The 16140-nt window shown below is 38.3% G+C and overlaps 1 protein-coding gene across 7 annotated transcripts in view; it reads left to right on the top strand.

Moving 5' to 3' along the window:
- The window catches only part of SMOC2 (SPARC related modular calcium binding 2), a 150001-nt gene that overhangs the window by 87923 nt on the left and 45938 nt on the right, over window positions 1-16140 (top strand). For all 7 annotated transcript variants that reach the window (XM_040598447.1, XM_040598445.1, XM_040598444.1 and 4 more), the window contains exon 8: window positions 14082-14268. In XM_040598447.1, the coding sequence (XP_040454381.1) occupies window positions 14082-14268 (187 nt within the window). The remainder of the gene's footprint in view (window positions 1-14081; window positions 14269-16140) is intronic.

Genomic DNA, 16140 nt, shown 5'->3' with positions numbered 1-16140 from the left:
CCAAAACAATAATAACAAATTACTGTAGGAGGAGATGTTTTAGTTTCAGCAGGCATGAAACCTCATTTTACAAAGGGCAGTGTAAACAGGAGGGACTGCACTACAGTTAGAAGGGTGATACCACTGGAAGCCTTGTGAGGACAGGAAAGAATCAGGCCTGGAGGGGTATTTTTTAATTTTATTTTAATTTTCCTCTAAATGGGGACATTAATGGTGCAGGACTGGTGATGGTGTTATCGCCTCTCTTGGAACACAGTGCACAGTCATTTCTTTAAGTAGCTTGTATGGTGTGTATCAGTCTTGGATCAGTGATAATAGGACAGTCCACCCCAATCCTGCTGCTATTGCATAGCTGGAATTCCTCTGGACTTTAATGGATATGCTGTCAGCACAAGGGCTCAGCTATCCCGCTTGTATTGCCGGCTGAAAGAGTGAAGAAAGTATTCTCTTTATTACCTTTCTTAACAACTTCATGCTCTCCAGATGAGGTGATGTGTTTTGCACATTGAAGCATATTCATATTCAGAAACATTGAATATTTGTGAATACCTTCATGCATGTCTGAGAACATAATGTCACATGACTAACCATAGTGCTAGCCTCAAGGATGCCACGGTACATTTACCTTTCCAATATGCTTGTCAAAATGAGCCTATGTGACTTTTATATGGAGCATCCCCTGTCCACAGCAAGGGTAGATGAAAACTTTTTGTTCCTGGTATAACTGAGTAAGAAAGTTTGTGTGTCAGAATACTATCTTTAAGCTTAATTCACCTTTATTCATATCTGCTTTTATTGGAGCCTTCTGCATTTTTGTCATAATCTCTGTTATCTCTGGCTTAATTAATCATCCTTACTGTTGGTTGCATCCGTAGCATTCCCTGTTCTATTTCCAGTCCTTTCATTGCTGTCTGCTTTCTTGTCTGTCAATAGCGGATCTTCACTGCATATTTCTTGATTTTTGCCTAGATATCATTCTTCAATCTCAAATGCTGCTGGTTTAGGCTTTTCTTGTAGCACTGATTTTTTATCTCTATTATTCTGCCTGATCTTTTTGATTATTCCAGCCAAAGGCATAAACTGGAAGCCTTATGAGGGAGAATGACTGTGAAGGCTGTAGATCACGCTGTGAATTTGTAGGCTTTATTCTGAAAATGCAGTGACTCCAAAACCAAGCTGAGGGTTCTTCGGAGCAACCAGTTGAACAGTGCAATGGATAGGAGAGAGAGTCTGATTCCTAGATTGAGTAAGCATGGAAAGGTGTCATTACCTATCTATGTAGGATTTCAGAGACCATTTCAAGGGTACAGTGTCCAGTTGTATCCATACTGCAGGATACTGAAGGATACTGCAGAAGCAACTAGGTGTTTGATCCTAAAGCTAGTGGAGTATATTTTCAGCATTAATTTAGTGTTTTTCTGAGGAAGAATGTTTCTGTAGTCAAGGCTGTGAGTTTTTTGTGGAAGTTCATTTGTAGTTTTCAAATAAAACTCAATGCAAGTGTCATAACATCAACACTGTCAGTCTGAATGACCGGTGTGCAGAGTCTTGACCTATATTCTGTGCCAGTTTTACTTCCTCAGGATGTCACTGGGGAGATTTAAGCAGCCTACAAAGTATTGTATGCGAAAGCATCTGACGTCAGCTAGTGCAGGGAGACAGCGTGGTCTCATTGCTTACATTTGGGGCAGCTAGCCAGAAATACCAGGGCTCTAAGCCTGCTTCTGCTGCTGGGAAGGCTGCTGCAGCCTGGACAGATCAGTGCAAGCAGAAGCAAAAGTTTCAGCAGAGAGATGGTTGAGACAGTGTCTAGTACATTGACTATTGAATACGATAAGGAGCTTTACAGACTTAACATAGTGTAGAAGGTGGAAGTGAAGAAAAAGATGTTGTACCGACCAGCTGAAATAGTTGCATTTCTTTAAATGAAAAGGCAAAACCCAAAGCCTTCCTCTCAGTTTCAATTTTGCATCTAGACTTCCTGCCTTTTGTTTTGTTTGTTAGTTTCTTTGTTTCAGTCATGTAAATCATGACATTTGATTTTCACCCTTTTTTTGTTGCAACTGATTGACAACTTCAAAGATTCCTCCCCTTCTGTCTATAAACTGTACCTGCCATTTCATGATTGCAATAAATATATAACAGAAGCAAAAAAAAAAGGATGCCCATGACTTTGGTGCAAGGGAGAGCTAGTGTCTTCACCTCCATGTTATCTTTGTCTAAATGAGCCTACATGTTTAAGGAAAAATTTCTAATATTCTATGGTACTTGCTATGGGATCGTACCGTATTCACAAGAGTGACCCAAGGCAAGCAGGTTTGTAAATATACAGGCTTTTCCAGTCTTCTTTAGCCTGTGTTTGTTCCTCCTGATTGATGAAAACAAGTCCCACTAAAGGTCCTTGTGGGCTTCATTAATGATGCCAGTGGTTGATTGTTTTGGCCCAGAATGCTTTATAACAATAGACAAATTTAATCAGCAACAGCTCCGGTTGCAACAGCTTCACAGCCTCCTGGGAGCATCATGGATTGAGCTTCCTTTTGCGTTATTTTCAAGCCATCAAACAACCTTTAATCTTCCCAAATTAAGAAGGAAACAAAGCATACAATGTATAATATGTAGAAAAAATAACAGAACTGTCTTCACATAAGTGATAATAAAAATGTTTCCTTATTAGGTGACTGAATGCCAACATTGCTGTTTCCTGTGATGCTTGCTATCTGAAAAAGTGAAATATTTAGAATCTGGTTTACTTGAACAGTTCAGCCAAGAAAATTCCTTTAGATTTTCTCTTTTGGTCATAGGAAGCTTCGAATCAAATGATGCCTGAGGTAGATGTGCATGTGTGTGTGGGGAGACAGGATGAGAGCAGGTCTGAAAGGGTTGAAAATATTGGTGGAAAGCAAGCTAAGCAAACACTGTGAAAAACTAACGCTTTCTGAAACCCGTTCTTTACTCTCACATACAGTGAAGTTTTGGGAAGTATTTATGTAAGGCTTATTCCATTGATACAGGTCATTTGTGTGGTATGTTAAACTTTTAAAACTAATAATCTTCTGAGCACTTAAAGTAACCATGGGTTGTAAAGGATTAAGGGTCGTTTGTCACACTTTAAAACACTAATTTTACTGGTTCAAAAAGTCTTTGACTTTGCTACTGTGCATCATCTAAGAAGCTTTTAAAATTGTTCTGGATATGCTATGGACTGACTTTTCTGTTGGTGATCCCTGCTGTGTACACTGGAATGGTTCCAGTTTACAGGAGTAGAAATTGTGGCCTGGAATGTTCAATAGGGTAGGGGCCTTCCATTCTTCAAAAGCATAGGGATGTTTCACTATCACACTATATTTGGCATTATCTACACCTCAGAGAATGATTTCTTTTTGAAAACAGAGATGAAAGTGGGGTGGAATTAACATTTTTATTTTCAATTCAGATTGCCCTTGTTTTTCTCCAAAGTTTGAAGGTAAAGCCAAGCCAAAGATTTGGCTTTGCTGTTGAAACCAAAGCACAAGCTGAGCTGTTTAACCATGGCCATATGAGAAAAGGGAAAAAAAAAAAAAAAAAGCTACATAAAACTATATTAAAAAGTTGTTGGAGCTGAAAGAAATGGTATTATAATATTCTTATTGGCTTTTACTCTTTGGCTCATTCTCTCTACTGCACACAAAACTTGGCCGAAAGCAGTAAACAGTCTCCTATCTGACTCCTGTACCTCTCCTGTTATGAATAGTGACTTCCTACCTTCTGTATAAATAGTGTATTTTGGATATAATGTGCTGGGGTGGGGGAACCTGTACAGCATTTCATCTAAGATGAGTCTTTGGATTTGTGCAGGGTTAGAGCAGTGCAGTTACTTTTTGACGAGGTTTCATGTTTGTGTTATTTGTCAGATCTCATACTGAGGACAAGAATCAATGCATTCCGGGAGCAGTGTGGCTCAACAGATGATAGCACTTTACAGAATTTGCTTCCTGCCCTGTTAAAAGACTTTTGTTGCACAATACAATGTAATTAGAGACATGAGCAATAATATGCACCCTCATTTTCCACCTGCTTCTTGCCTTCTTTTTCACAAGATGAAGTGCAAGCCAGTATAAAAGTAGCCATTTTTTTATTCATCTGTCATTAATTAGCTTTTAAGGGTGCAATTATAACTCACAGCCTTAATAACATTTTTAAATGTCAGGATTTTTTAAATCAAGTAGGTTTGAAGGGTACACATCTGAGATCTCTGGAGGTGCTTAGCCGCAGAAGAGGCAGTGCGAATGATGGTAACATGAAATTTTGCATTATGTCTGTCAAAGTAACATTCCCTGAAACACTGAGGAAAAAAAGGAGAATTTCTGTTTCAACAGCCTGTTTAATCTCTGTATTCCTGCTCAGTGTCAGAGGGCCAAATCCTTACTGTTATGCAATCCCATCCAGTCTGCTATGAACTAGACAGAGCTGCACTTTATATTGACCATTTTGTAAGACACTCTGAGACACATAAGGGAGAACTACCTAAATGCAAAGTATCATTCTCTTATTTTTGTAATAAACCTGCATATTTTTTCACTGTGCACCTTTGATCACATTCCTGTAAAAAAGCCACAAGTCCTCCTGGCTTCTGGTGGCTTCTGTGACAGTAGTCATGGTTGTGTCTGTAAGGTGATTGGAAATTAGTTGATACTCAGAAAATAAAGCGTAGGTGGAGTGCAGCCATCTCAGGCAGGAGTTAAGCAACAAGGCTGGAAAACACTGCATGGTGCCAACAGCATTAGCAGTGTGGACCATTGGCAGGAATATGGCCCAAACTGCAGCCAGAGATGCCACTGTACACCTCTGAAATTAAAATTACTTGGTGCCTAAGGTCAAGTATCCAAAGTCATATCCAGGCACTGATGTAAGTATCTCGGTTTCCCAAGTGGTGAACAGAAACAACTGTTTCACGGAGGGGAAGTGCTGGGTTGATAAACATTCCTGTAAGCTGGCTGGTTTATTTTAATGCCAAAGTATGAATCTAGGCATCCCAGTTCGCACATTTTGTTTTGTAATATTTAGTAGAGCTATTCAAACACTTACCCTCAGCCCACCTGGCAAAGACTTTAATTTTCACAGCTCTGTGGAAAAAGTGAACCAGCTTTATTTTCACTTCAAATATTTCTTTAAAAATGAGAGATTTTTCCACTGGCAGAAGACTAACATTTGCTGGTCAATATACTCATAGAGCAAGAATGGCAGCTTTGCACAATTTTGTTTAATGAACGAGCCTTTAGACTGCTATAGCAAACTGGCCAGCTAGCCACAGTTTTGGAAAAGTCGGTGATTTTAATTTGCTTTAATTTTGGGTGGTGGCTTGTTTGTTTGGTTGGTTGGTTTTGCAGTTTGAATGCTGTGGTGCTGCTCTGCTTTGGGTAGGGTGAGGCAATACCTAGCAATAATGGGAATCGATATTTCCTCTTACGCAGGAAAACCAATATTCATCCCATTTAACAAGTAACTGCTTTCAGATGTATCTTTGCAGGATGGGGCAGTCTTTTGCACAGTATCCTCTCTCATTTTTGGGGAGCCAAGTTAACAAAGTCAAGCAAGAGCACCTGGAGATAACAATCCATCCTTGTAATTGAGTGAATGTCCTCAAGCCACGGAGAAAAAGGGATGGGGGACCTGATCTCAGATGACCAGAAGATTTTTCACTCTCCTTTTGAGGCCTTAAGCCATGTGATTGACCAACTGGCTTAAAACGATTTTTGATTTGTGTTAAGGTTGCATTCAAAGATCCATTGTAGAGGGTAAGGTGTAAACAGTCCTTGGATCAAGTTTGGCTAATACAACACACTTTGCAAAGGTTTGCTATCACTTTCACCACTGCCATTAAAGATTTCACAAAAATATGCTATGCTGGGTTCACTGCTCTCTCACATTTCATAGATCGTATAATAGATGTTTGACTCAGGATGTTCAGAATATACATTTTGGCTCTAATGCAAAATGCATCTTTGAAACAACTCAGATTTATAACCTAATGTAATAATGTTATAGTCTAATGCTTCTCTGTTATTTATCTACAGCAAAAGTAAATGCTAATACTTAAACATTTACAGACAGATTCTGTCATGCTTGTAAATGAAGACGAGCTTCTCTGTGAGTTGTCCTCAAGTCAGTGGACAGATGTCAAACTAGTGTTTCTTTCAATCTGAACAAGAATAGCAAAATATAGAATTACATTTTCTTTAAAAACAGGTAGCTAGTTTGACCCCCTATGTGTACAATGGCAGTGTGAGAACTTAGTGAAGGAGAGAAAGGATTGTAAGCAAATAACTGAGTAATTTAAATTAGAATTCTGTGAGATTACAAATGTGAATACTTACATAATATTTCTCATCTCTTTAACCAAGAAATTGGGCTAAAAAGTAAACAAACAAACAAAATGCTAAAATAGCAGACTTCTGTGGTAAAACAGTTCTTTTCATTTTACATGTTGTGGTTACAGTCTTTCTCACAGTACTCCTAGAATTTCAAATTCTAAGAAAAATAAAGAATTGCAGAGGTATGTGCAAAACCTTCTGTAAACCAGAAACTCTTTTAAAAATTCCAGTAGACAAGGGGGCTTGGATTTTGGTTAATGAGCAAATCATCCTATTTTCACCTGAGGTCTTTGTCTTATGGGCCCAAAAACTTTTGCCTACTGGTAGAACCAGAATATGTGTATTGCAGAAATCTTGATTTGACATAGTGCTACTTGGCTACTCAAACCCAGGGTAAAAGTTGAGAAAATCCTGGTGTAGACAGGTGGATTAGATTGCCTGTGATCATATTATTTTCAGGTAAAGCTAAATGGGAATTGGTGATCTCTGTGTTTTGGATTTTTGTTTAGATGGGCTCAGTGCATTTCCAGATGATCCTTCAGTGTATTGCAGTGCCTTTGCATATGAAACCACACAGATAAATGAGACCATCTGTCTGTGATTTATCCTGCTTTGTTCAGTGGAGTAAAGTACATAAATTAGTCTTTAGGGCTATGTTGAAGCCATGAGCTTTGTGTTTAGCCACAATCATCTACCCAGGCTCCAAAAGTGCAAATTAGTGATCAGCTTTAGATTTGAGAGCACTCTGCAAATGCATACAAGGGGCCTGAAATATTTGGTTCTCACAGGTTTTCACAAACAAGAAAAAATACGGGTAGGAATGTTGCCAGCTTTCTCCAGGCCTTGAGAACCGTGATGCTGGTGCGTATCTGAACCTAATGTAAATCAAAACATGTGGCGCCAGATGAGTATTGATACTGTAATTTAGTCTTAGGTTTTGGTTGCCATCTAGATGTTGGGGCAAAGGTTGAGTGTTTATTAAAGTTACCTGTTCCTTACAATCAGTACTTGGTCCATGAGCAAACATTAGGCTTAACTGGAAACATACACGTGGATATATTTAGCTGAGGCCTGAGTGTTGTCCATTGAATTTAGTAGGTATTTTTCTGTGGATTTCTATTAGGGAAGATTGGGCCACATAAATACTCTTCATTTGATTGAAGTTAATGAATAATCTTTGTAAGAATCTAGTAGCATGAGTAAATGAATTCCTGCATTTGTTTGTAGCATTGAGCTGCACTTGATTTCTGTTAGTCAAGTTTATTTGAAACTGTCAAGTGAGGGCAGGCAGGCAAATTCTTGTAATAACAGGCCTTAAGAGAGATTGGTGTGAGGTGCCCATGCCCTGGCCATGAGGGATGAGGAGATAACTTTGGGTACATAAAGAGTATGAAGTTGGAATCTTAAACCACATTTGCCACCTCATCTGCCTCTTCAGAGAAGGAATCTGTCATGCTAGAGAAGGTCTAAATGAAAAGCTGGAAACCCTGACAGAATGTGTAGCTATGGAGTTACACCTCACCTTCATTAGAATGAAATAATTTAGCAGTTTTTTGTCATTTATATTAGCTGTCTTTATAGCAGGAGCGGACATGATGGATTCTGGGTGATGAAATTGGTCAAACAGAGGTAAAGAACTTACAAGTTCACCTTGAAGGTGCATCTTTGCTGGATTTAGGAATAACAGGACTGCTGCTGGAATGGATCATTTTGCTGTCCAGTCAACCTAAATCCTCTGCAGGGAGAGCATAGCTTGAACAGAAATCATCCCTCTTCCCACTGCCTTGCTAAAGCAAACATTTTGGTCATATGTGGAAATACAATTTGGTGTAGTGTAAGTGGAAATCCATTCAATGAAATTTGAATACTATAAAAACTATTTGAAAATATAAAAACACATTGTAAACAGTTTCCTGAGGGCCTATTAACTTCACAGGTTCAAGAAGGGTTCATCCTAACCAAATGGATCAAATTCTTATCCCTGTGAGATGTGAATTTGTTGAAGGGTTGCACAGGTGACTATTTAGGGTGGCCATTTATCCATCCTATTTATTACAGTTGTGAAATGAACTAGCACAAAACTTGTTTAAATCAGTATTTGAGGTGTTCTAAAGGTGTGCCTAAATTAGGCTTAGTTAACTAGGAGAGACATGATTAGCATAATATTTTGATTAGCAGAAATTTTCGTACAATTTGAGTCTCTGTGTACTGAAATTTGGACATAAATACCCTCTGTCTGTATATCCTCATAGAAACATGGGAGAACTGCAATATTAACTGACTGTAATGTTACACTGCAGTCCTCCAGAGCATGTGTATCACTTTTCAGAGTATTTTTGTTCACAGGTTTCTTACTACCTGCTTTCTGTAGAGGACATTGAGCTTCAAGCCCTAATAAAAGGTCACTTTACCCTGGAAACCAGGCTATCTTAATTGTCCTTTCATGGCCCATTATGATAATAAGAAAAGGGGGAGAGAAGGAATCAACTGAAAACAGAATTTCTTGGAATGGATTCTGTTTGTCATATACACATTGTGGGGTTAAGGAAATTGGAAGGAAATGTTTGTATAGTGGCAGGAAATGTTAAAGTAGCATTCAGACGCCTCTGTAATTTTCTGCAGATTTGGCAACTTGTTTCTGCAGAACACACTGAAATTTAGATATAAATACAGCGATTTACATTTAAGCAAAAAAAAAAAATCAAGATTATTTGTAATCATGAAAATCCACATGTTGGGAGAAGCTGTGATAAGACACTGCACAATAACTGCCAGAATTTCTGAAACAAAGGGCTAAACCATCTCCTGTTACAAGACTAACAAGATTATTATCGTAACTTACATAACATGGTACTTGATGTTTTAGATGTGCTACAGACAAATATACAGTTACAGAGTTTGTTCAGGATGACTTTTCCAGAAAAGCCACCTCTTTTCTCCTCTAGGACATTCCCTAGTAACCATTAATTAACAGTTTAAGTAACCCATCGGAGATGAATAAATGGAGTCTTTCATAAATAAGGATTTACAGTGTTATACCCTGCTACTATTGAGGTATTTTTTTCTTCATGTAAATTGATTCATTGAAATCCAGACTGTTTTCTTACGGATAATTGGAAACAAGAATTAACTGAAGACTATACAGAACGTGAAACTTATCCACAGAGTTTGTTATTAGCTAGAGTGTCTTTCTTGTTGGCACAAGATGCAGCATTTCAGCTGGTGGGTTGTAATGGACTATGAAGGCCCCTTGAACGAGAACAGGAAAAGTATATTTTTAACTAATATTTAAAATAAAAAGAGAAGAAATGGAATAGCAATATGACATAGGAAGAGCAACATACAATAGATTTAAAGCAGATTTTTAAACTCATTCTTAGTGGTGTGCAAGAGTTTTACTTCATCATGCAAGAATTCCTTTTTCTGAATAAGTAAATAGTCATTAAGTGGTACAAGGGCTCTTGGTGTAAAACAGGGCATAAAGGTTTATTTTCTGACATGATTGAAATTTGTGTGTTGAATCACTAATGCTTATGAACATGGAATAAAATATAGTTTTGGGTAGAATCTACGGAAAGTTTATCAACCTGAACTTAAGGATCCCAACTGAGCTATAGTGTGGCTGGCTAACATGGTAGACTACATGGAAAGGATTTTTCAGACATGTCTATTTCGTCAAATTAAGATGCTTGGAAAAACATCCGTTTTTTCCAGTAAAATGAAAGCAAAGGAACTAAGTGAAATAACAACAGTGTAAGCATATTACCTGAAAAGAAGCAGCTGGAGTATCCATGCTTTTCTCTTCCCAGAAGGAATGTTATTGTAGTAACACATTTCATAGAAAGTTTGATGCATTTTAATGTTTGAGGTATTTATCCTACGTTCATTGTGGCATAGATCTTTTTGCATACTATTCACTTTATGAACTTCTGGCATCCATCTGTTATGGTTCCAGATCAGAGATTGTTTGGACAAACTCTGACATTTTCTAAGTTAATGACATTTGTCACTAGTTCTAGCAAAGAAATGTTTGTTGACCATGACTCTTCTGACATTACAAAGGCAATTATTTACAGTGGTTTGGTAGCTCTGGGGTAAGAGCTCTCGGTCATCAAAGGGCTACAATTGTATCTTTCCAGTACTCTTGATGTAAATAACAGAAAAAAAAAAAAAAAAAGTTTGAAAGGGAATGAATGGTTCCATCAGAGAGAATTACACAGAGGACTAACATACTGGTTCTGGGAAAAGCAGACAGGATCATAGGTAAGCACTTGAGAGCGATTTTCCTTTACTTCATGTAGAAACAGTGTTGTAGTGGGGAAAACAAACATGGAAGTGTCAATGGTAGCACAAACAGTCATGTCAAAATCATACAAGAGCATTGGATTCTGCAGAAATTACTCTTTTGGGCAGTCAGTAAGCAGATAGCCTGCTAGCTGCCCTGAAGCTCATTAGCCATTGTGTAAGGGAGGCAAATAAACTATTCTGCATTTTGGTGAATAAAATGAATGAACAGTTTCAGCAGATTTGTAATAAGGCTTAGTTATTTGGCACATAGAGAACTGACAGATGTAGTGTCCATCACACTAATCTATATTTTTTTCCAATTTATCAAAAACAATCTACATTTTATCTGACAACTGGCTTAAGACTGATGATAAATTCTTCTTGTTACAATTTCCCATCTGCAGGGGAAGAGTAAAAAATTAGAGGTTCCAAGAAGGTGAAAGTCCTTCCTGAAAATACTATAGTTTCTTTTTTTTTTTTTTTTTTTTTTTTTTTTTTTTGTCTTTAATGCCTGTGCTGATGCTGCTCTTCAAAGGCAGACTTTTCATCACTAGAATCCTCCTAGTTTCAGGACTTTTACCTTAGTGTTTGGTATGAATCCTGCTTTTTTTGTGTGTCTATTTTCATAGACTTGTGCCATAAGAACATTCCCTTTTATCTTTAAACTTTCCTTTGATTACTGTCACTGGCTGTCCTGTTTCCAGTCTCACTTGCAATGTTAAGTGCTACCGGTCTTCTGATTGTCCTTCCTAAAGCCTTAAGTCACATTTGCAACCCTCCTTTGAAATCTCTCCCATAATACTGCTTTTCTGTACCTTTGAGACTTAAAACCAGACATAAGGGAGAAAAAGGACCAGAACAAACCTGACCTTGTGCAAAAGAGACGAGTTTCTACCTTGAGCAGCAGCTTGCAGAAAACCTTGCCTTAGTAAGTCTATCAGGAGAGTAAAGACCCTTTACCTAGGTCTGTAACACCAGCTCCTAATACACCACAACACAGGTGACTGCACTGGTCTATGACTCCAGTGGTTTTGAGTCAGCAGTGCAGTCCCTCGCTGGATATTTCAATCAGTGGAAACCAGAGCCTCCCTGAAATCAGGTGGTGTAGTTTAGGCTCACAGCTGAAACACTTCATATCTGCTTCTGCACTGGGAATTCTCCATCACACCCTCTCTGTTACATTTTGTCTGTCTGGATGACTAGACTATGTAGTCTCTATACGCCACTGTATTTTCTAAACAAAGCTGAGAGCATGAAAATATATCACTCCTCAGGGCCTGCGAGAGATAATACCTGCACATCTGCCAGATTGTGTTGCTAGTTACAAGGATGTAAAACAAGAGGCCACAGTAGCTAATGGAATGGTCCCAAGGTTTATCAGTATGAAAGAGAAAAGAATTCAGTGGAGTTTAAAGAGGAGTAATAGTTTCCTCCCTCTCACTGCAGCTGCTTCACCCCATTTGCTCCCTTTTGCTTGATTATACAAAGCATAAAAAGTGAACAACTAAGCTAAGTAATGTGTTTTCCAGGGTTGTCGTACCTTGTAAGTTGATAATCATCATAATTCATATTCACTGAGGGAAAGATTTATTTTCCCTACTCTAAGAGGACGCTGGTGACGAATTTCTAATTTGTGAAACCATAGCTATTTCTGCGAAGGTTTTGACATGCAAATAATTGGCTTTTTCCCCCTTTTAAAGGAGCCTTTCTGTCCTCACTACACTGATTCTCTTAAATACAGTTTATTATCTAAACATTGTTACTTTGAGAGCTATTCAATCTCTGATTATGTCTGTGGGCAGACCAAGACAGAAACATGCAAAATCGAACAATTTATCTAGCTGTCCTGCTCAAATACTGTATGAAACAAAAGAGGAAAAAAAAAATTAACCAAAGAATGGACAAAACACTTCATCTGTGCCTTGCAATCAAGTTAGAAAGAAGTATGCTTTTTTAAAAAACCTTTTGCATGGATTGGAACAAATACACAGTTTTGGAAACCAGGCCATTGTGTAGATGGAATTGTGTGCCATGTAAAATATGAAGGTCTTTAACTTCCTCTCACCTTTTCTCCTGCGATAGAAGTCTTGGTCATCTGCAAGAAGCTGGCAAGGAGCAGTAGCATTCTGGACAAAACTAGTGACTTTCTGTCTGGTTTTGCCTACAATTTGCAAAGTATTTTCTGAACCCTGTGGATAAGAGTAAATGAGATTAGAATGAAGCTGAAACGCATTACAGATATGCTAGAAAATCCAGTCAGGGTTCAACTTATTTTTCTATGGGTTGAACTGTGAAAAATCAAGAAGTAAATCCTGCTAGAGATTCAGAGAATAAGTGTGTGTCACTGGTTTTTAAATTACTTGAAAGAAGAGGAAATATTGCCCACTTTTTTTTTTTTTTTTGATAACATTAAAATTACTTTTCTTTGACTAAAGAGAATCTTTTATTGATTGAAATTCTACTAACTTGAATTTTTCCTGACAGTAATTTATGTATGTGTAGTGTGCTTAACGTTCTTGTTTTTCAAGTATTTAATTTTTGTTCACTGGGTTAGTTTGGGAATTACACAGAAGCTCTTTTATTAACCATCTAAATTTCACATGATAGGAGAATGACTTTCAAGTTCCTGGAGAAATAATGGCTTGAGTAAATTGTCTGTCTTATTTCTTGTCTCTGCAGTGCCACATATACCAGTTTATTAGTGATCAAAAATCCTCAGCAGAGGTGGTTTATTTTTTACCGATAGTTGTGAACTGACTGGTACTTTCAGGCCCTGGGTTTTCTCCTCTTTGCTTCTGGTTCATAGTTTCACATAAAGACTAGGAATATGTAGACATGTAAGCTTTTCTCATATCCAGAAGAGATCTGGGACATATTGTTAATGCAGAGGTAAAGAAAAAGTATTTATTTCTTGTGGATCTTTGGTCTCCAGAGCAAATGATACATCACCAATACCAGAATACCCAGAAAAGAAGGTGGAAGAATTTTCACTGTATTAAGAGATTGTTCCAAAACTGGAAAGAAAGAGCAGACTATAAACATCTAAATGAATATCTAGATTAATAATTCATATAAGAAATCCTAAGATGGATTTTTATTGTTCCCTCTGAAAAGGATCAGTAGTTTAGGGACTGTGGAGCGGGTGAGGAATTTTTTAAAGGCAGCAGAGAAAGTATTTGGTTATTCATAGATTATATCTAGTATAGGAAAAGGTGTGTCAAGTTATTATTAGGACTGTATTATGAAGCAGCTCCATGAAAAGGAAACTAAAGTTCCTAACAGTATACAGCATAAACCAGTGTGGCTGGTAATTGAGTTGTAACGAGCCTCTTCAAATACAGTCCTTATATACAATCAAAGAAAGATATAAAAACTCTTTGATAAATCTGGCAGGCACTTTCCGTATAGCTTCTTTAGCATTTTTTCTTTTCCTTCCAAAAGCATCATCATGTGATCAAGAACTTCAGTCAGCCCTGGAGGAAGCTAAACAGCCCCAGAAAGACAATGTGTTCATTCCAGAGTGTGCTCAGGGTGGCCTCTACAAACCAGTGCAGTGCCATCCTTCCACGGGCTACTGCTGGTGTGTTCTGGTGGATACGGGACGTCCCATCCCTGGTACATCAACCAGGTAAGGGAATACACATCCAGTACTCAAAAGCGGTAGTGAGAAGTTACCTTATTGTGCATGTACTAGCATGTAGGTTTCTGTTGCTGGTGGAATTACATCATATTCTACTATGAAGTGAAATATTTCTAAGAAACACTAAAAGTTAAGGCCAGATGGCTACAGACTATTTCACTGCAATGTCACAATCAGTTTGCTTCCCTAGTCCTCTTTTTTTAGTTCTGTTTTGTGCTGGGAAGCCAAGGCTTGGAGCAGATCATGAATAAGGCCAGAGGAAACCTCACACTCCTTACCCTGAATATAGAACCAAGTAAGATGGTGTATGGCAGAAACCACGTCCAACCTCAGAAATGTTCAGTTATTTTTCCAGCAACCTCCTCAACTATTTCATATGACTGGCTTTGATGGAATGACTGCTTGGGAACCCATGGAGCGGAAATATCATTTTAGTGTGTTATAAATAGAAGCTTGGAGTTCAGTCGTCTGTGCTGATCCGGATACATGGTAAAGTGCTGTAAGCCACCTAGAGCAGATGCAGGCAAGGCAAGTATCAGGTTCCAAAGGATGTTATTTAGGCTGGTTATTAAGGTTTGGCCCTTGCAGGAATGATATAGAAGCTCATGTAAAGCTGGCAGGCAGTATGGGTATCTTGATGCAATCATAAATCTTTTCAAGCTTAAGCAAAATAATTTTTCTTTGTTTGTATAAGGTTCGTGAAAAAAAATTATAAGCCACTTGCTGTAAACTATTATATTCTTGGGGGGTGTTTGTCATACATATTCTTCAAGTGCTGATTTACTGATAGCTGTTCATACTGTAGTCTAGACCATGCCGATTACAGTACCAGCTGAAGTGAGCATGACTTAAAGTTGCTGTTTCTGGCAAGTTTAGATCCATACAATGCAAAACAAAACAAAACAAAAAGTCCAGATTTGGTCCTGAAACTGTAGAATCAGTACATGTGAGGACCTAGAGATGTCCTCTAGAGGTTCCAGAGGCTCCATTGTCTGCTCTTCCTCTGTTCTCCCTCCCTAAGTTTGTTCACTGTTTGTTGTTGTTAGTGCTAATCCTTCTTTGAGTTATAGTTAAATTATTTTATGGAATCTTAGTTCCTGTTCTCTAGTTTGTGTCCAAATCATCTTCTTGTGCTCATCAAGCAATGAGGATTCTGCTGAAATTTTTGTAGTTCTTCGTTATGAGTATCATTTTATTATAGAATCACAGAATAGTTAAGATTGGCAGGGATGTCTGGAGATCCTCTAGTCCAGTTCCTCTACTCAAAGCAAGGTCAGCTAGAGTACATTTCTCAGGACTGTGTCCAGCTGGGCTTTGAATATTTCCACGGATGGAGGTCCACAGCCTCTCTCAGCAGCCTGTTCTAGTGTTTGATCATCATCACAGTTCAATAAATAAATAAATTCTTATATTTTAGTGACATTTCCTGTATTTCATTTTGTGCCCGTTGCCTCTTTTCCGGTCACTGGACATCACTGGGAAAAGTCTGATTCCATTTTCTTTATTCTGCTCCACCCCGACTGCCCCACCCCCCAAATAATATCCTCCCTGAACCTTCTCTTCCTGAGTCTGGACAGTCCCAGTTCTTCACCCTTTCCTTATTACGTTAAATGCTCCAGTCCTTTAATCATACTCATGGCCCTTTGCTAGACCCACTCCAGTATGTCCATGTTTCTCTTGTTTGGGGTCTTTTTGGGGGAGCCCAGAGCTGAATCCAGCTCTCCATATATATCTCACCAGTGTGCATGGGAGGGGAAGGATCACCTCCCTTGACCTGCTGGCAATATTCTTTCTACTGCAGCCCCAGAGGTTGTTGGCCTTCTTTGCTGCATGGGCACATTGCTGCCTCATATTGAGCCT

This window comes from Falco naumanni, chromosome 6, assembly GCF_017639655.2.
Source record: "Falco naumanni isolate bFalNau1 chromosome 6, bFalNau1.pat, whole genome shotgun sequence".
Classification (NCBI taxonomy): domain Eukaryota; kingdom Metazoa; phylum Chordata; class Aves; order Falconiformes; family Falconidae; genus Falco; species Falco naumanni.
The sequence above is the reverse complement of the archived record's forward strand: the minus strand, read 5'-3'. Positions and strand labels throughout refer to the sequence as shown.